Genomic DNA, 27,619 nt, shown 5'->3' with positions numbered 1-27,619 from the left:
AGCCACATTAGTCAGGCAAAAATTTGAGGCTAAAGCTTTAAGCTGTCAAAAGCAAAACCGAAAAGTTGAAAGGATTTCTGAGATGACAAGACCATTGCTTCTATTCTGTCTTATTCGCAATCATTTGCATCGGACATCCAATGACTTTATTTACTTCTATTTGTTGTAAAAGCCTAAAGTGAAAGTTACCAATACTCAACAGGTTTATTGAAAGTGAAATACAAACAAAAAGTAAATATTTTAATCGTTCGGTCAAAGGTCTGAAGGAAAGGACATTTCCTTGACATTTCCTTCAGACCTTCAGATTTTATAAAGAAAATATTTAGCTCAAAATATTGGAGACTTTTAAAACTTATTTATTAAATAGGTAAAAAAAAGCCGGTATCAAAATCCTACTGCAGTTAAACTACAGTTTTTGTTATTTTAAAATATAATTTATAATTACTATTGGAATTATTTTTAAAACATTTTTGGAAATCTTTTTACAAATTTCTAAAAATTTAAATTGGTTGCAAATTAGAATTTTTTTCAATGCGACTGCGTGAGAAACTAACAACACGAAATAAAAATACAAGCAATACAAGCTCTTCTGCAGAGCTTTGATACCAGACGCAAACCAAAAAGACTTTTCAAAATGGAAAGTACCAAACAGAAAGCGAGGTTTTTACCCAATTCAAAAAGCTACGAACCAAGTTCACTGACAAAAAAGAATATTTTTTATAAATTAAAAAAAACTTTTGGTATTTTATAGTTATTTATATATTAAATATTATCGTTTAATAGCGATTACAAATCTTAAAATAATATTCCTTAGCTATCTCCACCGAACAAAATAAAAACACCTCACTTCTTTATTGGGATTTTGTTGGGGTTTGTTCAGTCCCTTTGTTTATTATTTTATTTAAGTATACATTTTACAAAAGTTTCAATATATTGATTTAACTACGCTGACCATTTTTGTACTGATCTTATCAGTTGAAGGCAAAAAATTCTTGAGTGAGTTTGGGTATCATTCTCATTTTTGTTAATTTAAGTACATAAATATGTGGCATTCTTAAGAGTTTCATCTTATCTCCGAACCGCCTGCTTACATCGGGTTGTTGTGGCATAGAAAACTAAGTACAATAGACAATAGAAAAATACACTTGACAATGTAAATACATATACATATTAAAAACGAACATAGAGTAACCGACGAAGGCGCAACTGGCTTGAATAATTTCGCTTAGGCTAATGAACATTCAGTTGGTATTTGCTAATTTCTTCTGGTTATTGTTTGCTTTGCTTTGTTTGCTTGCTTTGTTTCATAGTTGGTTGTCCTAGCCATGAGGTAGAGCATTTTCCGACAGCCAGTTGTCAGTGCCAAATGGCTTAAAGCTACCGTTCAATGATTTTCTTCTTGTTAATCTATATTCCTAGGTTGATTTTGTTGGGGGGGCACTCTTTCGTTTGAGTTTCGTGGAGTTTCAAGTTGACATTCGTGGATCTTAAACTAGGTTGGCGTCCTTGGCCATGCTATAGAAGGCCGACTTGGGATTGTCCAGTAGCTCTGTGGGCGAGGCGAATTCCGTGATCTGTCCCTTGTCCAGCACGATCACCTTGTCCGAATCCAAAATAGTGTTCAAGCGATGGGCAATAGTGAGGACAGTGCACTCCTTGAACTCCGTGCGGATTGTTTTCTATAAAAAATTAATTTAATTTAATTTAATTTAATTTTAATTTATAATCTAACACAGTATTATTTTGAGCATTTACCTGGATCAAATCATCGGTTTCCAGATCGACAGCTGCCGTGGCCTCGTCCAGCACCAGAACCTTGGTCTTGCGCAGCAGAGCGCGAGCCAAGCAAACCAACTGGCGCTGACCCACCGACAGATTCTCACCACCCTCGGCAATCTCGTGGTTTAGACCAGCTGCCAAGCTCTTGACAAACGACTTCAGATGGGACAGCTCCAGGGCCTTCCAGATTTCATCGTCTGTCTTGATTTCGAAGGGATCCAGATTGATGCGCAGCGATCCAGAGAAGAGCACGGGATCCTGTGGGATGATTGTCAGGCGGGAACGCAGCATGTGCAGGCCCATAGTGGCAATGTCCACGCCATCAATTGAGATGCGACCACCGGCAGCTTCAATGATTCTGAAAGGTAAACGTTGATCATTCGATATCTCTTAAATCTTAAATATAAATTATATATTTTTACCTGAACAAGGCCAGTGTGAGACTGGATTTACCGGCTCCCGTGCGACCCACGATGCCGACCTTCTCGCCACCCCTGATGTCGAAGCTAACTCCGCGCAGCACCAGATCCAGACCCTCGCGATAGCGAACCTGGAAGTTCTGGAACTCAACGCGCCCCTCCTGCGGCCAGTTCTTGGGCTTGCTCTTGTCCTGCTCCAGCTCCCAGGCAGCCTCCTGCTTGGTCTCGCCGTACTCCTTAATGCGCTCCACGGACACGATGTTGGTCTCAATGTCGGATGACATGCGCACCAGCCAGTTGAGGGTTTGGGTCACCTGCAGGGCGTAGCTCACGGACAGACCGACCAGGCCGGGATTGGTTTGGCCTCCCAGAACGGCGAATAGCGAGGCGAACAGAATGATCAGATTGCCCACCATCTCCAGACGAATGGCCAGCCAACGGTTGGCAATCACGGAGGGATACTTGCACACCTGGTTCTTGTCCACCTTGGCATCGGATTCGTCAATAAAGCTGAAGTAATAAACGTTGTAAACAAATGATATAGAGAATTAGAAACCATAACTTACCGATCTCCCACGTTGTAGGCACGAATTGTCGAAGCTCCGGTGACAGTTTCGCTGAAGTGCGAGTAGATGGGGGATCGGGATACGGACTCCAGACGCATCAGCTGACGGGAAGTGGCCACGTAGAAGCGCTGGGCGAAGTAGTACAGGAAGGCGATGGGCACGATCACGGCCAAGAAAATCGGCGTGGACAAACTAATAACCACAATGGTAGCCAGAACCTAGCCAATAGCAAAATAGCAATATTAATAAACGCTGTTCAGGGTAACAGAATCGACCAAAAGTGCGAGGAGATGCGGGGAGTTAATAGGAAAAATATGATGATAGGAAAATTGTAATGTATTTGCCTTGTTTTTTGGATCAAACGCTTTAACTTGATGGTTTTGGGAAATACAGGATGGTGGAGGGTCTGTCATGTGGCGCCGCCAATTACGAGGTTAATCTGAACTATAGTTAGTTTTTTTGATATATGCACAAAGGTTAATGTACTTCCGATGTGTTTTGTAGCAATTTGAAGACGTTACCTAGGGCCTAGTGTCTAGTGCCTAGTGCTGTGAAATTACCTCGTAAGCACACCAAATGCAATCATTTATGACCTGCGGCATTTTCTGGTCAACCGATTCTACGTCTTTCGAGAATCGGGACAGGATGCGACCCACCGGCGTCGTATCGAACATGGCCATTGGTGATTTCATCACATTCTCGAGGAGCATCGAGTGCAGGACTGTCGCGGCATGCAAACTGCCCAGCGCCGGAGCCAAATCCGAAAAGAATGACGTAACACCTGCGATTAGGCAATTCAGTATGGATGGAGAGTTAAATTTCACATCGATTGGCTGAATTGGATGCTCGAAAAGGGCTCTTCGAGTAGGATAGTCGGATAGAGGTTGCCCAGCCAAGTCCCTAGAAGGATGCGGGGTTGGCTTACTCTACAAACAAAATGTTTACTGAATTTTCATTCTAAACTATTTTTAGATTTTAAGATTTTTTAAGAAATGCAGAGAATAATAACCTTCTTCAATTAAGACCAATTATTAATTTTTTTTAAAAGTAAACCAATTTTTAAAATGATTTTAAGACAATTAAAATTTATGATTTCCATACAACAAACCCCAAAAACATTTAATAACTTCAGTAAACTCTTTTGTTTTTCGAGCTTTCAGGCTCTCTAAATCAGGTTCCCAAGAAAGGGAAGACAACCACAGGAAAAATAATCTTAGGTTAAGAGAATAAAATGTAACGAGAATACAACATGCGCCCGCCCCGTCAATCCAACTATTTATTTACAGACTACGTTTTTAGGGATGTGGAATGCCGGAGAAAGCCTCAAATTGCTACGGGCTAAGAGTTTGTACAGTGATAATCTTGCCATTTGTTAGTCAGGGTTAGTGGTGATATTATTTTTTTAACCGGTAGTTAGTCACAGCGAACATACCCGAAAGATTTGCGAGTTAAAAACGCGTATTAGTTCTGGCAATACCACATCCAACTTGTATATATCGTTCGCCAGACGATCGAGAATTCGTGCCCGTGGCTTAATGTCGAAAAACTCTTGCGGGGCATGCATAATGTGGCCGAATAACTGGATAAATATTTTTCGGGTCCCAATCAGTGCACCCAGGTAAACGATAACCACACTGCCTATATAGCTGAAGACTTGGGATATCGAAGGGAGTTTATTTTCAAATTCTGGACATAAACTTTACTCTTTTTACTGACTGACAGGGCTTAGGACAAGGGTTAGGAGACAAACTAATCTTAGGATTAGGTTAGGGTTACATTTTGAGACAAAACAAAAGAAAACAGAGTTTTCATTAAGGGACATACTTGACGATAAACTGAAAATCAGAATTCTATAAGCCAATTATATTTAAGATTTGCTAAAAATATAATTGGGACTCTAAATTAACCGCATAGTAATGATGAAATTACCTGAAATGCCGTGCTCATGACCATTCTGATATTGAGCGGCATTACCAAGTCCAAACAGTTGATATCGTTTGAACAGCGATCCAATATCCGGCCCTTGGGCGTGATATCGAAAAACTCTGAGGGACAGTGCATGATGTTGTTAAAGAGTCGATGGAATACTCTGGATGAGGCGTGTAAGGTGGCTGTGAAAAGTGAGATGGCGGCGCCGTAATTGCAAAGGCCTAACTTGATTCAATGGGCATTAGAAAAAGAGAGAGAGAGGGGGGAGAGATCCGATGAGAGAAAGAGATATTTCAAATGTTATAGAGATGTGAATGAAAACTTGGGCAAAATCTTTCTATAACGAAAGCTCTGCAAGTACAAACCGTAACTCTTTAGAGGCTACAAATCAAAAGTTATCAATCAATAATAACAACAATAAAAAAGGAGAGAGAAATACTGAAAAATTTGGGGAAATCAAATATGCAAATACCATAAAGATAAAGGTCATAAAGGAATCCATGGTGGCGGGCAACTCTTCGTCGACAACATCCATATCGCCGCTAAAACTGTTCAAGAGTCGCCCGATCGGAGTGATGTCGAAGAATCGGCAGACGGAGCCTCGGATTATGACGGCCAGCAGTTCATTGTGTATGGTCTTGGCCGCCTGGAAGCCGCCCAGGTAGACGATAACCACCGCAAAGTAGGCTAGCACACCTGGTACAATCGGAAAGTGGGAAGAGCGGAACAGGTGTGCCCACGGGCACTTGGTAATTGTCTGGGAAATTTTCTATTCAATCGGATGGCTGACGAAATGGGGTGATCTCCTACATTATCGTTTATAGTAAGTCGTTTAACCGAAGCGTATTGGCAACACCCGCTTATAATAAGACCTTAACACTAGGGGCTCTGAGACCAGTACATCTTCAGAGTGTTTTTACCACCATGGCACCTGATTATGGTTGGGCTTAAGCTAAAATGGTTTCAGTTCCCCTTTCGGGCGTTCGCACACACAACTCGGACATTCAGTAAATGTGGTTTCTAATAAATATATGGATTACTAATGAATCTTATATCAAGTTAAGGCGTAAATCGATCCAAAATCAAAGGCATTACATATTTCAAGCTAATTGGAAATGAGGGTTGATGTGTGAGGAAAAAATTCATAGGTTAAAATGAGGTTTCTTAGATTAGAGCTGGAGAAAGGATTGAATAAGGATGCTAGATAAGATTAGTAAATTATAAAAATGATGCAGTTAAGAGTGCATTTTTCGTGGTTAGTAGTATGCAGCTTTTTGTTAGGTTTCAGGCCTGGGATCTAAGCTTCTCCCAATTCCATCGGGCAGTGGGGGAGGGTGGAAGGTTAAGAGTGAATCTTTACCCCGAAACACGTGTTCAACAACTGTGCGCTTATTGCTGGCAGCGTACTGTCAACGGTGTCGACATCCTTCGAGTAGCGACTCAAAATTCGACCCAATGGCGTCGTATCGAACAGTTCCATTGGCCATTTGAGGCCTGTTCTCAGCAGTGTGTTGAATACATTCATTGAGCTATGAAGTCCTCCGATGGCTAAAGCCAGGCCCGACAAATATTTGGAGAGCACTGCATGTAACGTAAATCGGTTTAGGTGCTTGGCATTACATTTTTCGGGTTTAGAAAAACTAACTTTCTAAAAAAAACTTAAAATTCAACTGATCATGCTTCTATTTTGGTGTAAGCCCAGAAGATTGGTATTAGTAATCATATTTACACATATATACACAACATCGATCGTTGGAGTTAGTGCCAAAAAGGGTTAAATTTGTTTTGTACTTTTGCATACGTGCAGCTGGGGAAGACTAGTTAAGAGGATTGTGCCAATTGGAAAAAGTTAGTGAGTATAATCGGTACAGTAATTAGGAAATATTGCGGCGTAATCTATAGAAGAACTGCAATCCCTTAAAGATCACTTAATTTAACCTGTAACCTTAAGCCTTTATCTAACAACAATCATTTCAAATGGTTTGAGATTCGTATTCTTTGGGATATTGATGGGAAAATATAAAGGAAAAGTAAGGAGCGTTTCATACTAATAGGATAACTATGTAAAATCGATATGTGCATGTAAATTTCTAGTTATGCAATACCCATATCGTTTTTACATGAAATATTCATTTTGACCATATCGAATTTACGGGGCCGAATATCAAATTAAAATGGATATTAGATAATGAAAAATCGATTTACTTTTCATATCCATTTTTTTTTTGTGTGTAGCTGATAAGCAAATTGATCGGGTGAGCTAAACCAAGAAAACTCTGGTTTTAGAAGAACCTTATATATCATATTAGCTTTGAAACGCCCTTCCTAGATATAAAGACATTTACCGCAAACGCTTGACTTATGACCATGCGCCAAAGCATCGGCAGGACATTGTCGATGGTATCGACGTCCTTCGAGAATCGATTGACAATGCGCCCGAGGGGCGTGGTATCGAACAGCTCCATGGGCCAGCGGAATACGTATGTCAGGAGCCTCTCATGCAGCGCCTTGGAGCAGTAGATGCATCCGAGGGCCAACGTGAGTGAGCAAAGGAAGTACGCGGTGACTAGAAAGTTAAATTATTTTTTTTATTTCTTTTTTAAGGTACATCTAATCGAATTACGTGGCGGAAGCTTGGACAAAACATTCTATAAAGCTTTGACAACCTACAGAGAAGAACGGTCCTACTCAGCTCAAGATGGTAATGGGAACTTTTGGTTTTCTAATGTACTTCGTTTGGATAATTACCGCAAACAACTGCAGGACGACCATACGCAAGTTAAGTGGCAGAGTATTGTCAATTGTTTCTACGTCCTTGGAAAAACGATTAACAATGCGACCCAAAGGCGTAATGTCAAACATTTCCATTGGCCAACGAAAAGTGGCACTAAGCAGGACATTGTGCATTAATCGGGCACTATAAACGCAGCCCAGCGAAAGGATCAGGGTGGATACATATCCAGTAATAACTTGGAAGAGAGCGAAGACACGGAAATATCAATTAGTGACCATATACCGCCACAAAACCTCTTGACCACCGACGATAGCAGTGCTCTTAATTTGACTTCGAATTTAACTTTATAAAAAAATCATGCATTAAGTGATTGAAATAGATTCCAAAATATTTACAATCAAGTAAAGTTAATCTTTAAAATTACTTTTTATGTAGAGTACGATTGTTCTTCAATATAAATTACAGAAGTAATACCATTTAAAAATGCATAATTTCAGAAGAGTTTTTAAAAAAAATAGTTAAAGTCAAATATAGACATCTGCAGAATATTATTATGGGTAATATTATTATTATTAGTATGTGCTGATGCATGATGAACCAGGCCGAACCATGATATATAGAATGATCCGATTTTCCTGTTTAAATAGTTAAAGCCGTGCTTGAATATATTTTGTTGGTGGCCATTATCATTATGCGCCGCCCCGACTCCAATCAATTACCATATATGCCTGACCAATGACGACACGAATGTTGAATGGCAGCACATTATCGATTGTATCGATATCTTTCGAGAAGCGATTGACAATCCGTCCCAGCGGTGTCGTGTCGAAGAGCTCCATCGGCCACCGGAGATTGTAGTACAGAAGGGTCTGATGTAATAGCTCCGAGCACTTGAGACAACCCAATGAGATGGCGAGGGATGAGAAGAAGTTCGTCGCGACTAGAATTTTCGATTTTTTGTTCGATTTTTTCGATTATTGGTCGATAATTTCGGATTTTGAGGATTAGGAAGGGTCCGAAAGTATTTACAAAGTATAATATTTTTGGAAAATTAATATGCAACACATTTACGCACACAAACATACACACACAAAAGGAGAACCGTTAGTAAAGTGGGTTATGTGCAATGTTCTGTTATAAGATATATCGATCATTATCGATACAAAAATAATTCCAGAACAGTCGTGTGGAGGGAAACTACGTGTATGGGGACTTATATTAATAGCGTTTATTAATATAGAAAGCCTCTTGTGTTCAGTTTGTCAAGCGTGCAGCAATATAGAAACTATTTAGTTTGAGGTGTTAGTGCTATCGGAATTGTGTGCTTTGCTTGCTTTTTTTGTGGTAAGCCAAAAGTGGGGTTAGTTATATAATTTTATTGAAAGTCGAAGCGGAGGTTAATAAAATCCTACTGGTAGCTGAGCAGCATGTGTTCTCTTGGCGTCAAAGTTAGAAGCAGTAAAATAAGCAAAATTTACATGAAAACCCCAAACCAAACATAAAATAATCTTAAAGAACAAACAGAAGACGGTCTCAAACTATAAAAGATTTTATAATGCGGAAAAAGTTTATTTATAGATTTATTATTTATAGATTTATTCGTTTAAAACGTATACTGAATATTAAATGAAGCGGAGTCTAATTATAGAAATCTTTAAACCTGCATTTGGGACGGCGTATTATTATGTTAACTTTATGCAAATATTTATGTTTGACGTCTTCAGGTTCATTTATGAAGCCATATAAAATTTTTCATTTTTTTGGGACCATCTTCGTATGTAAATAATAAAACAAATATATACAAAAACAAAAACATAAAAGCAAAAAACATGCAATAAAGGTAAAAAACAAGTAAAGCTAACTTAAATTAGGAACACAAAATGGACAAAACGAACATGAAACAAGGATAACTTCAAACGAAGAATTTAAAAGATAAATCGAATCACAGTGGACTTACCTTGGCCAAATCCGAAGGCACCGTAAACACCCAGATACATGTCCCTGAGTCCAGTGTCGTTGCCGGCGTTTTGGTCGTTTGCCCACTGAGTGAGCCACAGATTCGAGCCGATTTGGAAGGCTTGGAAAACAAAGTTGAGTACCAATGTGGCCACCGAAAGGAAGATTCCAACGCTCTTGATGTAATGCTTATAAACGGCGAACTCTACGCCACCGGTCTGTGACTTTTCAGTTTCAATCAGCTTGCCTTCGACCTCCTGCTTCTTTTTCAGGGAGGCTGCGGAGGCAACGGAGTCATGGGAGTTCTGACGCCTAGCTCGTCCCCGCTTACGGAGACTTCCTCCTCCTCCGCCCATTAAACTATCAGCGGAGGTAACGGAGCTAGAAAGAGGATATTTCAAAAATTAGTTTATTGCTCAGCTTATAGGGATGTCAAAAATATATCAAAATATCAATATATCTATTTTTTTACGAAAAAAAAAATAAATAAATTTATCGTCATTTTTTCTGAATAATTTTAGGTATCATCGATTTTTTTTGGACATTTTTTAATAATTTTAAGTGGTTTCACTTTTCATCGGGACAAGAATAAATATAATAAGCGCCACTAAAATTTATTTTTCGGCAAGTGAAAACGCCTTATGCAGCTTAAAATTAAAAAAAAAAGTAAATAAAACAAAAATATCAAAAATATCTGATATATAGATATTTCTTTTCTGATATATCAAATATCATTTTGATTTTTTGTTTCAATAAAAAATATCATCGATACGATATTTTTAAATATTTCGACATCCCTATCAGCTTATATTAAAATTAAATAAATTATTATTTAAATTTACTTACATCGAATCCGACAAGCTTTCCGTGCGCGCCAACTTAATGGCCTTCTCGACACTGCCCAGCAACTCAGGGACATCTCCGGTGCTGGAGATCTGGCGCTTAATCTGGTTAAGCTCCTCCTCCTCCTCATTGCCGTCCTGCAGATGCTGGATAATGAAATCGGCGAAGGCGCCCTTGTTCTTCACCAGCTGATCGAATGTGCCACTCTCGCTAATTTCGCCCATTTTCATCACATAGATGCTGTCCACCTGGGGCAGGAAGGTGACACCGTGGGTGACCAGCACGCGAGATTTGCGTGCTAGAATGCCCTTGGGTCCGATCACCTCCTCGAAGATGTGCTTGCCCACATGGGCGTCGACTGCGCTCAGCGGATCGTCCAGCAGATAGAGATCGGCATCACTGTACACGGCACGGGCCAGCGAGATTCGCTGCTTCTGGCCACCTGATAAATTAATGCCCTTCTCACCGATTTCCGTGGAGTCGCCGGCCGACAGAATGTCGATATCGGCACGCAGGGCGCAGGCGTCGATCACCTTGTTGTAGCGCTTCCGGTCGTAGGGCTGTCCAAAGAGGATGTTGTCCCGCACCGTCGCATTCTGGATCCACGCCTGCTGCGGCACATAGGCCAACTTGCCCACTGTGTTGACAACGCCAGCAAGTTTCTCCATTTCGCCGAGGAAGGCCTGAACGACAGACGATTTGCCGGAGCCCACAGTGCCGACCAGGGCCACCAGGCTGCTCTTGTGGACCTCGATGTTGATGTTGCGCAGAGTGATCTCATCGCCCCAGGAGAACTCGCCATTCTCAATGCTCATGGGGTGGGCTGTAAATATATTCAACATGTTAATTGTAATTTATCATTATAATTATTATAATATTATAATATAATATGATATATTTTCCTTACGTTTGGATGAATCGTGGAGAACACTGTTGGGATCCAGTTCCTCACTGTTCAGGAACTTATTTATACGATTCACAGAAACTTGCGTCTATTCGTTCGCACATGGAAAATGGTAAATCGGTTAGAACAGTTTGCACAAAAGGCATTATATTGATACACAGAATAAGTTAGTAGGTAGGGGAAAGGAAAGATATGGGGATATGGGGAAATCATAAATCCAAAACTGAATGAATAAGGAATATCCTCGGACTGCCGAGGGTTTTATATACCCCTGCAGAACGAGAAAACAAATATGGGGATACGGGATGGGCTAAACCTATTAATAGAATAAAATGGGAAGGATTACAAAAGAGGAAAGGCTTTTAAAAGAATATTATTTAGAAATGGTTGTATTATGTTAAGGACCCTATGGAATTTCCTATACATGAGAATACTAATTCATAATAAATTATTTGTCTCTTTATTTCTTTCAGGACAGACAGACATGACCCATAATTAAATCCCCCCTTAATAAATGCCCTCTGCAAGGGCATATTTAAAACCCAAACAAATGGTTGCTATTGAAACGGATGGAACAAGCACCCCACCACCAGATATATGAAAAATCGGGACTGGTTTGGTTCGGACAACTTTAAACCCAGATGAATTGATGATGCAAATTTAAAAAGAGGATAGGAGAACTCGGGTTAGGGGATATTTTAAGTGTAGGTCTTTTGGTTTTTTGCTAAAAAAGAATTCAAATTGAGTAAATAAACATAAATCACAATCACAAAACGGCACAAAATCGCCGATCGCAGTGGGGCCGGGGACCAGCGAGAGTTTACAAAAAGAACATAGTCCCTCAGCCCCACTGCGATCGACCGAAGTGATAGTATTTGGCATTGCAATCGAGCGTAACTTACTTGCACCAGGTTGGTGATCAGCATGGGCAACATTGTTAACGGAAAACGGAGAATGTTGAATAATGATAATGATACAAAGGTTTTGGTGGCATCAAGCACGTTATTTTCATCGATTAGAACGTAAGTGGCGAATGTGACTAATGAAACCTAAAAGATAATACACAATATCGTTTAAGGCGTTGCTAAAATGGCATTTCTTGATCCTTGTTTTTGTTTTTCTGAAGGTGATGGATATAGGAGAGAGGCGGTGAGGCACCATAGCCGAAGAGGTGGTTAATCCATCGTTTCATCATCATGGTCGCCGTACCTCGGCTATGTCAACACTCAGCATGGGCAGGATGGTCAGCGGGAGTTTCATGAGGTCGAAGAGGGCGATTGAGACTAGCACCTTCTCGACGCTCAGCTGATTCGCCTCGCTGGATAGCACGTAAGTGGCGAACGTGACCAAGGAGACCTTTGATTGTTCGAACACGAAGTACACATATATTTGCCAGATTAGTCCAAATGCTCTCTATATAGCTCCAATTCGTCTCGGCCAAGCTGTAAAGAAATCTCGGAGGACTCGGAGCCCTGCGGGGCTGGCATATCTTACCAGGAAGGGTGCGCAGGACCACAGGAAGGAGGTTCCGGCGTTCAAATAGGCGGTGGATCGCAGGGTGGCAATCTCCTTGTCACGGATGTCCAGCACTTGCTTCTCGAAACTCGGCTCCCAGGCGTATAACTTCAAGACCTGTTGGGATTACAATTTGTAAAAGCATTACTTATGGCGTTTAATGAAATGAAATAAAAAAAACCGCGAATTCTTTAGAAGATGATGTCAATTGTATTCGTATAAAAGCATCACTTGCGGCGTTTATTTTCAATCGCTTCATTATTCGCATACCATTTTTATAGATCATAAGAAAAGTGTTGGATTTAATGGTGCATTCCGAAAAATTTGTTGCATCCAGTAGATAAACTTCCAAAACTGACCTTTGCTAACTTTCAATGCGATTGATAGAGTTTTATTTGTGAGTTTTATGAATAAAAATTCCAAATAACGATTATTTGGGATTTCAAAAAAATATAAATCCCATGTAACGATTACACACGTCAACAAAATGGACTTTATTAAAAGGTGCAGGCCTATTGGCCTTAAAACATGTTAATATAGACGTATATAAGCATATCTGCATACTTAGTTTTCGCGTTTAACGGGTGGTATTTGGGCAATCGCGGTTTGAAAAAAATAGCAACATTTAATTTTTTGATTTAAGATATCTTCGAGGGTCTGTGCTCAGTTGTAATAATACCTATGCCAAAAAATTGCTTAGATGCCCTTCTACATTATTGCACTTAAGGTTCCATCATAATGTGAGTCAATCACAGCCTATGAGCCATTGAAGTAATTTGTTCACCTCTATTCCCAACCAACTTGATGCGGTGAACACGCTTAAAAAAATACAAGGAAAAATATATGCCCTAAAATATTTTACAGGCATCTAGAGGCGTCTTTCACCGAATTTTTAAGACAAATAAGACCATTGTACGTCGAAGGATGGAATTTATAGAATTTTTTCCGTAAGAACTTAAAAAGTAACAACTATTTTTAAATCTCATTTTACATAAATATCTGACACATTCGTAAAAATTTGCCTTTCAATTTGGTTAGCAGTAGGCGCCGAACATAGACAAATTATATTTTTAAGGGGTTAATATGCCTTAAAAAAAATCCCCACCACAATTTTAAGGCGACGACACTGTTATCTTTAAAAAGCCTACTGTGTAAAATCACGACAAACTCGTTACGTAAGAGTGACTCTAAAATACTTGTTACTTTTCCCATTCTTACGGAAAAAATTCTATAAATTCCATTTTTCGAAGTACAATAGTAGGATTTATCTCAAAAATTCGGGAAAAGACGCCTCTAGATGCATGTAAAATATTTTAGGGCACATATTTTTCCTTGTATTTGTTTAAGCCTGTTCACCGCATCAAGTTGGTTGTAAATAGAGGTGAACAAATTACTTCAATGGCTCATAGGCTTTTATTAACTCAAATAATGATGGAACCTTAAATGCAATTATGTAGAAGGGCATCTAAGCAATTTTTTGGCATAGGTTTTATTACAACTGAGCACAGACCCTCGAAGATATCTTAAATGAAAATATAAAATGTTGCTACTTTTTCAAACCGCGTTTGCACAAATACCACCCGTTAATCTCGAAAACTAAGTATGCAGATATGCTTATATCCGTCTATATTAACACAATTTAATGCCCATAGGGCTGCACCAAAAACACTGTTGGCCTGTGTTATTTAGGATTTAAAAAAATAAAAATCTCATGTAACGATTATTTGAGATTTCAAAAAATTAAAATCTCAAAAAACGATTGCTTTGGAGTCCTTTGATATGAAAATCTCAGATAAAGATTACTTTTGAGTTTTTTCCATAAAACTCATAATCGTTACGGTCTCTGATTGCAAATATTGTGAAAATCAGCATGACAATGGATAATTATTATACTTCTACCGAAGTACGAGGTCATTAAAAGGGATTACAATTGAAATAACTTCTAATGTTGATCCTCCTCTAAAAATACAATCCTAATCCCAAGATCACTCACCTTAATGCCACTCAGGACTTCGTTCATCAGCTTAACGCGCTCATCCTTGTACTTCATCTGTCTGATCTGATAGGTCTTGATGCGGCTGGCAATCACTCCGTTCACGGGGATCAGGATAATCATCACGGCCAGACCGGCCAAAACAGACGGTCCCAGTTGCTGCCAGAGGAAATAGAGGGCCAGGCCGATCTGCAGAGGCGCCGACCAGATCATGTTCAGGTAGGTAGTCAGCTCCATGAAACGCTGCGCGTCCACAGCCATCAGATTGACGATCTCGCCCACGGTGGACTCCTTTTTGGTGGAATTCGAAATGCGCAGGGCCTTGCGGTAAATGGCGTTGATCAAGGCGGTCCGGATACGCAGGCCCACGATGAACATGCGGTGGAAGTACTGACCTAGGATAAAGGTCTGGGCAGCGGCCAAAACGAACAGCAAGACGGCGTACAGGATGCCCTTCCATTCGGGCTGCGGATCCGTTTCATGGGCCTCCACGAAGCTGATGATCAGGCTCAAGACCTGCGGCTGTGCGAAGGTCAAAACGTCGGTGAACAATTTCATCAGGGCGCCGAACAGAAAGACGCCGCCGAAGGACTTGTAGATGGGCGGCATAATGCTGGCCATGCCCTTCTTGCGACCATTCTTCTCGCCATGCGGATTTTCAAAGGTCACATTTCCATTACTAAACTGCGCCTTCGGCTCCACGCGAGCCCTTCCCTTGTAGTTTTTGCGCACATTCTGGTTCCAATGGTGCGCGAAAATGGGCATCACTTCGGAGCAACTGTCCTGGGGCCTCAAATCCCACAGATCCTTCTCCTCCAGCGGATTGCGGTAGCCCTTGAGGGCCATGCTATCGAACCACTGGTAGGTGATTCTCGACAGGAAACTGGCCGATAGCTCGGGAATCTCGTTCTCACCTCGCTGATACTTGGTTTGCCTCGGCATGCCGTCCGCGAAGCAGTTCAGGATCAGCATGATGCTGCTGAAGGTGAAGAAGATGAAGAAGCTGACGAACTGGTACTCCTCCCAGGAGAAGTCCTGCTCGGAGGGCTGCGCCGAGTCCAGGATCTTCTGACGATCCGCATTCAGCCGAACTTCCGTGCGGCAGCGTGGAATCGCCAGCACGGTGAGCAGGAACCAAAAGAGGAACTGGCAACCGGTGGTCTGGAGTCCATACTTCCTGTTCAGCGGGATGAACATGAAGAGCAGCAGGAAGGTGGCGAACTTGATGATGGGACCCCAAACATCCAAATCGTAGCGCGGCAGGCCGGAATCGCCGCCCTTCTTAACCAAAGCCATAACCAAATCCAAAGCGGTGATGACCAGCAGGCCCAGATTCACCAAGGCCTTGGTCACATTCAGCTTGTTCCAGGGTATATTCCTGTCCAGACTGGCCTTCAGGTAGTAGAAGTCGAAGATCACGAACAGCCAGTAGAAGGCGCAGGGCGTCCAGACCAGCGCCGTCTGCTCAAAGCAGGGCGTGAAGTCCGGATCGTTGGTGTACCATGATTCCGTTGAGTTCTGTTTTTGGATGGACAAATGGAAACCCTATAGTTGCCAAACCAAAATAGAGGTTTCAATGGACTTACCCAGAATGTGGAACCGCAGAATCTGTCCATCGGCGAGCTTGTGTCCTCCGCCATGGTCACTCGACTGTTCGGCAACCTCCTCCACGTGCAACTGGGTTATATTTAGCCGATTTGGTAACTGTAAAGCGGCAAGGAAAAGGAAGCAAACAGATCTATAATTTCTGGCCAACAGCTGTTCCTTCCCAAGCCGAAAACAACTACAACAACCGCTGGGTCGCGACAGTGGGAAGGGGTGTGTCCAACACTGGTATTCTATGGTATTTTTCGGCACAGTGGGTGTGGGATAAAGTGCAGTAAATGTTTGGTATTTATGCAAGGTGCTGAACTGAAATTCTTATAATCTGACTATGTTTCTATAAGGGGGATTCCCTAAACTGTTGAATTGCTGAATTGTTGAATTTTGGTCAGCTGTTAATCAGCTGTTCCATACAAAGTCAACTTTCAGAAATTTCAGCAATTCATCAGCCTCGGGGCTGCTGAAAATTTTGTTGAATTGCTGAAAAGCCAGAGTTGTCACCTTTTTTTAAAAGTCGTGGCAACTCTGTAACATTTTAGTATCACCAGTACGAATTATTTATTTTAAAATCAACTTAGAAAGCATATTTGTGGTTCTTTTTACCTTTGTAACACTTTTAGACAGTAACTAGCAATAATAAATCAAATTTTACATGCTTTAAGTTCCGTGAAATTTTTCAACAAATAACAGCTGTTTGAAAATTCAACAGGAACCATTTTGGGTCGTTCCCTTAATTGCTGAAATTTTTTGTTGAATTTTCAACAATTCAGCAATTCAACAGTTTAGGGAATCCCCCTATAGTCTAGAGTACGCAATTTATTGAGCTAAATATATTTCAGAATAAAATTTATTTGATTAATTTATTTTTTATTAATTTCTTTATAATTACTTATTTGCCAAATAGGTTTCTTGAAAGATCATAAAATACAGCAGCTTAAAACCAATAAATACATTTTTGAGTATTGATGTATCTAGGTAAATGAGTCATATCTGGTTTATCAAAATGTTCACATTATTTTAAAGGAATCTGCTGATATTTTAAAGAATTTAAAATAGTAAAAAAAACCAATACGTTAAACGCGGTTCATTATATTAGTTAGTTCTAGGTAAGAAAATATTTATAATCTGACTATGTTTTTATAGTCTAGAGTATTCAATTAATTAAGCTAAATAAATTTCAAAATATAATTTATTTAATAAATTAATTTTTTAAAATCACTTTTTTGCCAAAAGGCAAAAAAAGAAAATAAAATACAGCAGTTTATAACCAACAAATACATTTTTGAGTCTTTATGTATCTAGTTAAATAAGTTAAACTGTTTTAGCGAAATGTTAACAGTCTTTCAAGAAATTCTATCAATATTTTGTTCTTTTTTTAATTATTAAAAAACAAATTCGTTGAACGTAAAATCACTTTACCAATATATTAGTTTCTGGTATTTTGTGACATTTTACGACTTTCCACCCAGGGTCACACTATCACGGCATTTTTAGTTTCAAGCAAGTTGACAGCTCCGTTCTGGCAAAACAGAAAATTGTGTTTTTTCCTCTAGCAAAACGTAAAAATAGCATTTAATTTGTTTAATTCGCGACTGGCTGTTTGAAACGCAAAGCAAAATGTCGCGTCGCTCCAATTTCATTGAGGGCAACGACAATTTTCGCGAGCAGAACTTGCGATTTGTGCGGGTAAGAAGGAAACTTTGAAAACGGAAAAAACAGAATTTCCAATAACTCTTCCATTTAATCCACATTTATTCATGCAGAACGAGTTTGAGGACAACGTGAACCAGTTCTTCGGAGGTGCGAATCCGGGCGGAAGTGGCCAGCAGCAGAAGCCGCCGCCGCGGGACTCGCTAATTGTCCAGCCGACAGCAGGTGAGTGGCATCGCAGTAACCGGAATTCCACAGCAATCCCTCTGCAATCGGGGAGCGGAGAATCCCGGCGATTCTAACCGAAGAATAGCCGGCTAGGCATGACACCAACTTTATGGGCCTTAATCTCTGCGAGTGCGGAACCATGTCGACCAGATAAACATCTCACGTCGCTGTCGATTGCGCGTGAGGCCGGTACAGTGAACCCGAGATATGAACAACGGGAAGCGGGCAACAGCAAACACGCAACAGTGAACGCGCGATAAGACGGATTTATATAAATAACGTAGTAGATCTTATCGAAAAAGCCGATAAGACGATAAGACCCAATCTATCCTCAAATGCATAATTAAAAAAAAGTACTTATTTTGAGTAAAAAAGAATTGTAGGAAAATTCGTTTTTAATTCATAATTTAAAAAAAGTACTTATTTTGAGTAAAAAAGAATTGTAGGAGAATTCGTTGGTTTAAAATTATTCTGATTCCTTAAATTATTAATTATTTCTGAAACACGAGCTCTCTAATATTTATTTTTTTAAACCTTTTTAATGATTTTTTCAATGAAAATATAAAATTTATAAATTTAAACCATAAAACATAATAGAACCAACGAAAATTTGTTGGATATTGAACAAATATTATAAAGATAAATCTTATTAGTAGATTTTTGTTCCAACCAAACTAACTATATTTATTATATCTTTAATTCAGGTTAGAAACTATCCTAGTCAAAATCAAAGAACCCGGCATTTGAGGGTTAGAAGGGTTAAATAGTTTAGTTTGTAATCTAGACCCTCGTAATTGTGTGCTACGAGCAGATAAGTGTTTACATGCCCAGGGCCACTTCGTTGGAAGGTCTCTCATCGCGCCCACTCGAAACTATAGTTTATTGTCCAGCGATTGTTCATTGCCAATGACAAATATGCAACGAAAACGAGTTTTCCCGCCTCAAAGAAGAACTAATTTACACTAAAGAAGAAAAGAAAAAACGAAGAAATACAAACTTGGAGCTAATCTTGACCGGAGCCGCAAATTTCGTTAGAGGCGTTGGGCTAGTCACATTTTATGGGCGCTAAAAACTTGTTTGCCCGTTTACGCATGTGTTTTAAGCATGCGGCTTTAGATAAAATTCTAGCACGGCACAAACGGGTATTTTAAGTTCGATATAATTAACGAAACGTCGAAACCTGTTCGCTCAGCGATTATATAAGCACAACAATCGGCAGACGAAAACCCCCCAGCAAATGTAATATTCAATTGCACAAATTGTGTGTGTCTTGTTTTTCGACTTTGGTGAAATTTCTCTTTGGAAACAAAAGCGCCGAGTCACGATGAGATGCTAAGCGAAATGGAATCGAGATCTCTCGACCGACTCTCCAAGGAAATCCAAGCAAAAAACACATTTAGATTTTCTCTGGCTAAAAAATATTACTCTTACTCGACACCTTATTTGTTTGCCATGGATCGTTGCCGCCCGGCACAAATTGTTTATACGCTTTTCTTGGCACCGACAAACAAACGTGATTTATTTACAGAATATTAACAACACTTGACAGTTGCTGTCTTTATGAATACATCGCGATAAGGCTGACTGACTGCATTTGTAGCTGAGTAGCTGAGTGCAAACTCCAAAAAAGGAACTTCCCTATAGCGAAAAAATGCTTTTTATTAGCAGCACAGTTCATTATCGGAGCCCCCATGAAGCTTATCATATACTAGATTCTTCCATTGTGTTTGTCGTTACTCTAGTTATGAATTGCAGTTTGTAATCCTTATATTGTTGCTTATCGCACACTTGTTTGTTCTATTTATTCGCCTCGAAAGCTTCAGGGCTTCTCCTATTTTTTTCGGAGCTGATTATCATCGTGATGGCAGAAGCTGTCGAAACTATAGGATACCATCTTTCAAGGCCTCTGACGTCAGCAGTTACAGTGAAACCCCCGAGGCAATTATCTTCGATCGTCGTGTAATTTCATTTGAATGGAATCCAACAACCTTGCGCACACCAATTATACATTTTTTTTCGTTATCAATTAAATAATCGCTCTACAAGCATGACAAAACACTAATGGTTATTATCAAACAATTTTGATAGTGAATCACCCATTTTTGTTCTTTTTATTTGAGGAATGTTTGCGCGGGATTCTCTTCTGGAAGCGTTTGGAAATTTCACAATTTCAGGCAAAGAAACTTTCGCACCCACCACGTTATACAGATACATTTCACATAGATACAAACGCACACTCACACACTTGTTCCGCTTTGACGGAATCCAACAACAACAGCAAACAGCCAGAGAAACAACAATGGACGGTATCGATGCGACTGAAATGTCACTTATAATTACCTCTATGTAGAAAAAAAGTCGCTGCGATTCGAACGGATCGGAGCGAATAGAATCAAAACGAATCGTAGCGGTTGGGATCGGATCGGTTTTGGATGGAGGGCACTGAAAATCGACGGACAACCGGCTCGCAACGAGCTAAATAGGCAACTGAATTCGAGCCAAGCGCGGCGAACAAACTTATTTGTTTTGCCTTTCAGTGCTCAAAACAAAAATGAGATAATAGCCGTCGTTGCCCCGGAGAGGGAAAAAAAACCTCATAAAACAAGAGAATATATGTATACAATAGAAAACGTTTGACTTCGCTCTTTTCAATTAAAACCCGAGCACACACAAGGTTCGACTCTCACAATTTTTGGGCCATATAAAAGACCGTGTTTGGGCAGAAAAAACCCTCTATCAGATACCGGGAGATAAGACCGCTCTCTTTTACGATTTTAAGTGGTATATGAACAATACGGGGCTTTCCGGCTCTGGTGAAATTATTTTGACCGCGTGTATAGCAAGCAGAGATACAAAAAACACTCTTAAGCATTTTGTTGTCACAAGAGCAACAAAAGCCCCCCAATATGATAACGATATCAATAGGTAGCCCCCGAATTGGGTGGATTTAATGGGTGTTTGACTGCGAATTCTCCGTGTTTTTGGTATAAGCATGACCATTACTATTCCCGAAGTTCGTACGTGTGGCCGAGGGTTCCTTGTGCAATTTATCAGTTTATTGTGTTTTGATTTAATATTTATTTATTTTAGACCTATAAATACTTATGCCAATGCAGTGTTGGTTAAAAAAAATATATGCTTTGAAATTGCTAGAACAATTTTGAAATTCCATAAATAAAATCTATAGCATTGTTAATCTAATCGATTTGAGCAAATGTTTAAAATAAAATAATAGATAGTGACAATGATTGTTTTATAGATTGGCGAAAAACACCAACCATCAACCTTAGTCAGCAGATTGATAACGACTGAAAAGGCAATTAAGTATTAATGCATTTGAAATTCTGTTTATATTTATTTTTCCCATAGGTTATTGCAATTAATTTGAGTGTTCAAAAAAAATTATAATGGTTACCATATTTAAATTATTTTTATTTTGAATTTAACTACATAAATTAATTTATAAGCTATAAAATATTTTTTTAGCGATCACTGCTTTTATTGTCAATATTGCAATGAGTAGATAAGATTGGAATTGGTCTGCTAGACGTGACGTACCTCTAACCCAAAGCGTGTCTGCTTTTCTAAATTTCTAATTTCATGTGCTACCATGAAATTAGGAAGCAACGAGCTGGACAACCGGCGAGAGTTTCTCCGCGAGCTGGGCGCCAGTCGGATGTTGGCCAACGCCTTGGCCCAGCGCACCCTCAGTGTGCCCAACTTCAACCTGCGGCAATTCCAGCGTCAGAGGTTCCGCCTCAGCGTCGAGCTGGGCGACAGTCGTCAGGACGTGGTGGACAAGGAGGTGCTAAGAGCCATCGGGGAAATGGTGGAGAACCAGGTCGAAGTCGAGTCACGTCCACGTACTCCATCGCCGCCACGAAACATCGATTGGCACAACATCAGCCCGGATAATTCGCCAGTTGGGAATGATCGATCGCGTCCGAGAAACCGTCAAAGGGAGGGAAACTTTCAGGAGCGGAGAGACAACAGTCAGGGAATTGCAAGGCAGCGAGAACCAATCAACAGAAATTCTGGACCCATCAATGCTCCGATCAATCGAAATCGTGAGCTCAATCGCAATAATCCTGGAGTACATTCTGAAGAAATTAATCGAAACAATCAAAATAAGAACATCCCTAATCGAAATGCAAATCGACAAGAATTTAATCGTAATAATATAAATGATGAATTCAGTCGGGAGCCAAACAACAGGAATACCGGACCTATTATTGGTCCAATCAATCGAAATCGAAATAACCCTGACGTAAATCCTGAGCAATTTAATCGAAATGCAAACGCTCAAGAATTTAATCGTATCGGAAATCCTCAAGAATTTAATCGAAATGCAAACCCTCAAGAAATTAATCGAAATTTAAATTCTCAAGAATTTAATCGTAATAATAGAAATGATGAATTCATTCGTAACAATCGTAGTGCAAGCCGTCAGGATCTTAATCGCAATACTCGTAATGTGAACAGCGGTGAATACGATCGAAATAATCGTAATTTAAATTCCCAAGAACTTAATCGGAATAACCGAAATTCAGATGATTTTAATCGACATGAAAATGTGCTGGCAAATCGACAGGAATTCAATCACCCTAATAGAAATGTAAATCCGCAGTTTAATCGCTCCGATAGAAGCGGCAATCCGCAGGAATTTAATCGTAATGCGATTCAGCCGGAATTTAATCGAAACAATCGCAATGTTAACGATGAATTCAATAGAAACAATCGCAATGCTAACGATGAATTCAATCGTAATAATCGCAATGTTAACAACGATGAATTCAATCGAAACAATCAACATAATCGCAATGTATTTCCGCAAGGACCTAATCGAAACAATCGTCAAGGGAATCAGCAATTCAACCAAAATACGCATGATGAATATACTAATCAAAATGCGAATATTCAAGTATTTAATCGGGATGACAACAATGGTGGACAGCTACCAATCACTAGAGGTAATCCCTCGAACTTCAATAACACTCGCATGAACGACAACAATCGTGGATCTGATATTCAGAATTTCATTCCCGGTCAACGCACAAATTTGGATCGAAATTCTTTAATAAATCAACGCAGCAACATTGATGAAAACTTTCAAATTCCTAGAGATCGATTCCGATCGCTTGATAACCGACCACAACAACAACAACAGCTGCATTATACTGACCAAGAATATATTCGTGATATGGACGCAAACGTTGGCGGAAACCCTGGACTCCAAACCGGTCGCAATTATCAGCGCATTGTCAATGATAATCAAATAACACTCTGTCGCACTGACTGGATTGAAGCCAATGAAAATTTACTTGAAGATCCACACTTTATCAATGAACGAGAGGATGCGATGATGAGCAATGATCATTTTCGTGGACAGCAGCATGAACATTTTAGAAGACCAGATGTGCGCGAGCGAGATGATCTTAGTTTCATTCAAAACTTTAGGGGTAATCAACCCAACCTACGAGAGCCCAGCAACGATGATCGTAATTCATATGGACGCGATCGCAGCAATCGTAATGTTGACGGCAATAGGCGCCAGTTTGATCAAGAACTCGATCGTCGCAACTTAAACGACGACTTCAATCAGCGAAACAACTCTTCGCGTGGCGTTGACATTCAACACTTTTCCCCAAGGGAAGACGATGCATTCCAAGGCTCTAATAACCAACACCACTTTTCACCGAACCGGTATCAACCAACAATTGACCGAGGATCGGGTTCTGGGGATCATTATCGAGGAGGTCCCAATCCTAACAGACCCAAACATAACAGACCAAATGTACCAAATGAAGAAAGAGGGCCAAATCCACACAGACTAAGTCTAGATCGTAATACGAAGAGAAATAACATTCCTGGCGGACCTCAACAACAGAGATCGAGTTCAAGATCAAACATCAATACTGGCGTGCAAAGCCAACCGAGATCGAATTCCTTAACAACTCAAAATCGTAGCACATCTAGGAATCCAGGTGGACGCGAACCAAATCGTCCAAATATATCAGCAAGTCAAGAACGCAGTGCAACCAGGAATGTGAATTCTGGTGGTCCCAATCAAGGGCGACCTAATTCAAACCCAGCTCGAGATGGCAAACCTGGTATTCCAAGCCAAAATATAAAGAAGTCAGGCGTTCCACCCAAAAACCGTGGACCGAATCAAAATAAACCAAATCTACCGGCAACAGGATCTGGTCAGCAGCCAAATAAACCTAAACCTGCAGCAACTAAAAATAATAAAGCTATGGCGAATCCACGCGCTGGTAAGGGATACGTTTTTTAGACATAATAAAAATCAAACTTAATACGAACCATTGAGAGTTAGCTAAAAGCTTCTTATAATAAATGAAATGGTTCAGCAATTTAATTTATAAGCTACATTCATACGTAGCTAGGAATGCAAACCGATTAAAAAATATTTATTTCTTAAATGAGAACCCCATCAGCTCTTCACGAGATATCACAACGTTTTTTAAATAGATTTTTTTTGCTACTTAAATAGTCTCCCTTTCCTCAAAGAAACTTTTTCATGCTTGTCTAAAGCATTTGTGATACATGTTTTTGGATTCAAAACTAATTTAAAATCAAAGTTGGAATACCATAAGGTATAAAACTGTACTAAATATTTCAGTATTGAATCATCAAAACAGTTTCACTGGTTTGCATTCCAAAATCGTCGAAAATACAAAATCTATATAGCCGTATTCAATTTTGCAGGCAAAAAAAGAGAAGCGGAAACCACTGAGTTAGGAGCTAAAAAAGGCGACCCGAAACGCCAGAGGATGGACACAAATCGTAGCTTCATTATAGGCGGAATTCGCCTGCCCTATATCAACACCAAACGCCGGGTTCTGCCACAACCAGAGGAAGAGTCCTACGCGGTAACCTTCTTCGAGCAAACGCCCATCTACAACACAAACATTTATGCCACCGACGATGGCGAGATTGATCAAGAGAAAGATGAGGATGAGGAGGAAGAGGACCTGTCCGATACCGAATCGCTGGACTCAAACCGATCCAATCTACAGTCAGGGTCCCGAAAACGTAACAATAATAAGAAGAAAATACGCGCCCAGTTGCGCAAGGAGTGGACGAAAATCTATAGGACCAATAACTACAAAGACTGGCACAACTGGTGGAGGGATTACAAGTGGTGCGGCGGCGAAATCAACAAGAAGCTGGAGAAGTACGGCGACCGCAGCCTGCGCCACCGCTTTGCCCAGCCTGGCAGAAAACCAATCAACGAAAAGGGCATCAGTCAAGTATTCAAAAGTGCCCACATGGGTCTGGAAAAGAATACCTTTAATCACTACCGCAACATGCGTTCGATTTTCCTATTGATGAACGAAGATTTCCTCGGAAATTTGACAACTGAGCAAATGGAGGACGTACAGGACCTAATTCGTGGCATTCCAAATCACTTATGGCTTTATAAGATTCGCGCAATGGTGTACCTTTGGGAGAGGTATCATGGAACACTAAAAACTCAAGCGCCAAAAAATGTATTTAGGGAAGGGCAAATGAAGACTATTGCGAAGGAATGGAAGAATCCGCTCTTTCACTGGCTGGCCAAGCAGGCTTTCGATGAGCTCAAGGTAGGAGTGAAGGTTTTTAAAACCTCAAGCAGCTGATAACAAGAAGAAAACTAATATCGCCTTTATTTTAAAATCATTTTCTTAATTTTAGTTTTATTTACAAGATATTTTTATAAATATTTGGTATTTACTGTGCTATTTGGTCCCTCAAACCGCATCGTTTCTAAATAAGTTTGATTTAAGAATTAAACGATCAAATTTAAATTTCAAAATTAACCTTGTTATCAGGTGTCTTTTTATGTATATCTTCTCAACTAACCACTTACTTATTTTTATATTTATAGGCAATCAGCGAGATCGCGTGGCCGGATTTCAATAAAATTTACCCTGGCTTGAAATCATAATTTAATGCAAACTTATTACCCGAATAACTCTTGATTGTATATTAGATTGTATACAGAATTAAAGCCAAATAAATGATGGGTTTTGCTTCTTCAATGGAAACTACGCTTGAATTCACCATAAAATTGATTTGTTACATAAAACCTTACTGATAACAAAATTTAATATCCTTACCCTTTCTTTTTCCTCTCTAGGAATCTGCGTGAAAAGCTTTAAGTTGAATAGTGAAGAGAAGTTTTTCATCAATGTGTGTCAGGCGCCGGAAGTTCCTGCTCCCCAAGATGTCACCGAGGAGGAGCTGATTGACATACTGGAGTCCCCTACGCCTGGTTCATATCGGGTGCCGATGAGCATCTCAGAGCCAAGACACACAAAAGACCGCTCCGATAAGACCGTCGATGTCTGCGACATTGCCGTCAATCCAAAGTTCCTGGTGAAGATGCAGAAATCGCAGCTGTTTAACAACTTCTTTCTGCAAATTGTGGCCGAGGCTTTGAGCGAAAAGTACAATATACAGATCAACATGGAAAAGACGATAATTCTGAACAATCGCAAGTTCATTGGCACTTTGGTCTCCCATCGAGTGCGCAACGATGATGTCCAAAGGGCTCAGCCGGGTCAGTCTGCAGGTCCGGCTGCTATTACCAGCCAGGATACGGCTTCGACTCCCGATAAGTCCGGCAAGTTGGTCCAGGAGATCAACGAGAAAGATGCAGCGGCCATAAGAAGTAGCCGCCAACTGGCTGGCGGAGACCAGGAGTTGCAGTACAAACTACGCGCTCGCGTTCGCGACGATGCCGTTGATGAAATCCACGCTGAGATTTACCTACCCAATTGCGTAAGTATTTACTGGATCTATTGGTTAACCAAAATAAAAACCCTGACTTCTTTTGCTGTCCAGGTTTCTTCACAGGAGGTTAGTCTAGATGTCGGCGAGGATCGTATCCTAGTGGAATCCCAACGACATGGCTATGTGTTTGACAAATTCGTCAATTATCGTCTGCAGCAGGATCGTGCACAAGCTTTATTCGATAAAACCAGCAAGGTACCAAACAGAGATACGAATCGGAGAAGACATCACTAATATAAAATTTATTCTTTCAGATGCTTCAGATCCGCATCCCTGTGCTTAGTAACTGAATGCATAAATATCAGTTCTTATGTTTGCCTTATGTAATGAATCATTACCAATGTTTATAAATGTTAATAAATGCTAAATTAAAAAGTTAAAAAAATTGGTGTTGTACTTATGAAATTTGCTTTTACCACATGTGTAAAAATTAAGATTAAGGCGATAGTGGGCGTAAGGAGACGTGCCACTTTGCTGAATCAAACTAGCGCTGCGAAAGAACCACGAGAATCTGCATGGTAAATCCCAACTTTCTAGGTTTTATAGTTTCCGAGATCTCTGCGATTATACGGACGGAAGGTCATGACTAGATTGATCCTGATCAAGAATAAATATACTTCACTTTGTACGGCTGTGACTGGGAAACCATAGAAACTTTAATTTAAATAATAATTTAATTACATTTTTAATTTAATTAAATTCTTA

General features: G+C 40.0%; 2 protein-coding genes across 19 annotated transcripts; one reads left to right on the top strand and one right to left on the bottom strand.

Annotated features, from left to right (window-relative positions):
* Positions 1-847: 847 nt before the first annotated feature.
* MRP (Multidrug-Resistance like Protein 1) lies at positions 848-20,612 on the bottom strand. 17 transcript variants are annotated; one of them, XM_017157218.3, is made up of 13 exons: positions 20,459-20,612; positions 16,225-16,342; positions 14,639-16,156; positions 12,625-12,762; positions 12,033-12,179; positions 11,134-11,218; positions 10,230-11,049; positions 9,385-9,764; positions 5,166-5,389; positions 2,765-2,982; positions 2,202-2,708; positions 1,756-2,137; positions 848-1,679 (listed from the first exon to the last, which is right to left on the bottom strand). In XM_017157218.3, exons 2-13 carry the CDS (start codon positions 16,276-16,278, stop codon positions 1,488-1,490), a joined length of 4,665 nt encoding a protein of 1,554 aa, XP_017012707.2. In that variant the 5' UTR covers positions 16,279-16,342; positions 20,459-20,612; the 3' UTR covers positions 848-1,487. The 17 variants fall into 17 exon arrangements, with proteins under 17 accessions (XP_017012707.2, XP_044251201.1, XP_017012715.2 ...); XM_044395266.2 differs by lacking the exons at positions 5,166-5,389; positions 12,033-12,179; positions 20,459-20,612 and adding exons at positions 7,442-7,662; positions 12,340-12,486 and having other exon boundaries at positions 16,225-16,443; XM_017157226.3 differs by lacking the exons at positions 12,033-12,179; positions 20,459-20,612 and adding an exon at positions 12,340-12,486 and having other exon boundaries at positions 16,225-16,443.
* On the top strand, positions 17,704-27,299 carry Pih1D1 (PIH1 domain containing 1). Of its 2 annotated transcripts, none has more exons than XM_017157227.3 (5): positions 17,704-17,926; positions 18,004-18,115; positions 21,739-24,390; positions 24,845-25,722; positions 26,007-26,165. In XM_017157227.3, the coding sequence occupies exons 1-5, from the start codon at positions 17,858-17,860 to the stop codon at positions 26,064-26,066; spliced, it is 3,771 nt and encodes a 1,256-aa protein (XP_017012716.2). In that variant the 5' UTR covers positions 17,704-17,857; the 3' UTR covers positions 26,067-26,165. The 2 variants fall into 2 exon arrangements, with proteins under 2 accessions (XP_017012716.2, XP_017012717.2); XM_017157228.3 differs by lacking the exons at positions 21,739-24,390; positions 24,845-25,722; positions 26,007-26,165 and adding exons at positions 26,259-26,902; positions 26,966-27,109; positions 27,169-27,299 and having other exon boundaries at positions 17,720-17,926.
* The last annotated feature ends 320 nt before the right edge of the window (positions 27,300-27,619 follow it).

Source organism: Drosophila takahashii, chromosome 2L, assembly GCF_030179915.1.
Source record: "Drosophila takahashii strain IR98-3 E-12201 chromosome 2L, DtakHiC1v2, whole genome shotgun sequence".
NCBI classification, from domain to species: Eukaryota; Metazoa; Arthropoda; class Insecta; order Diptera; family Drosophilidae; genus Drosophila; species Drosophila takahashii.
Note: the sequence above shows the minus strand (reverse complement) of the source record. Positions and strands in the feature narration are given on the sequence as shown.

Coding starts and splice junctions, on each gene's coding strand:
- MRP (XM_017157218.3), bottom strand. CDS start 16,278: ATGGCGGAGGACACAAGCTCGCCGATGGACAGATTCTGCGGTTCCACA. Junction 11,050..11,133: donor TCTCCACGATTCATCCAAAC/GTAAGGAAAATA, acceptor ATATATTTACAG/CCCACCCCATGAGCATTGAG. Junction 1,680..1,755: donor AAACCGATGATTTGATCCAG/GTAAATGCTCAA, acceptor AATTTTTTATAG/AAAACAATCCGCACGGAGTT.
- Pih1D1 (XM_017157227.3), top strand. CDS start 17,858: ATGTCGCGTCGCTCCAATTTCATTGAGGGCAACGACAATTTTCGCGAG. Junction 17,927..18,003: donor AGAACTTGCGATTTGTGCGG/GTAAGAAGGAAA, acceptor TTATTCATGCAG/AACGAGTTTGAGGACAACGT. Junction 25,723..26,006: donor AGGCTTTCGATGAGCTCAAG/GTAGGAGTGAAG, acceptor TTATATTTATAG/GCAATCAGCGAGATCGCGTG.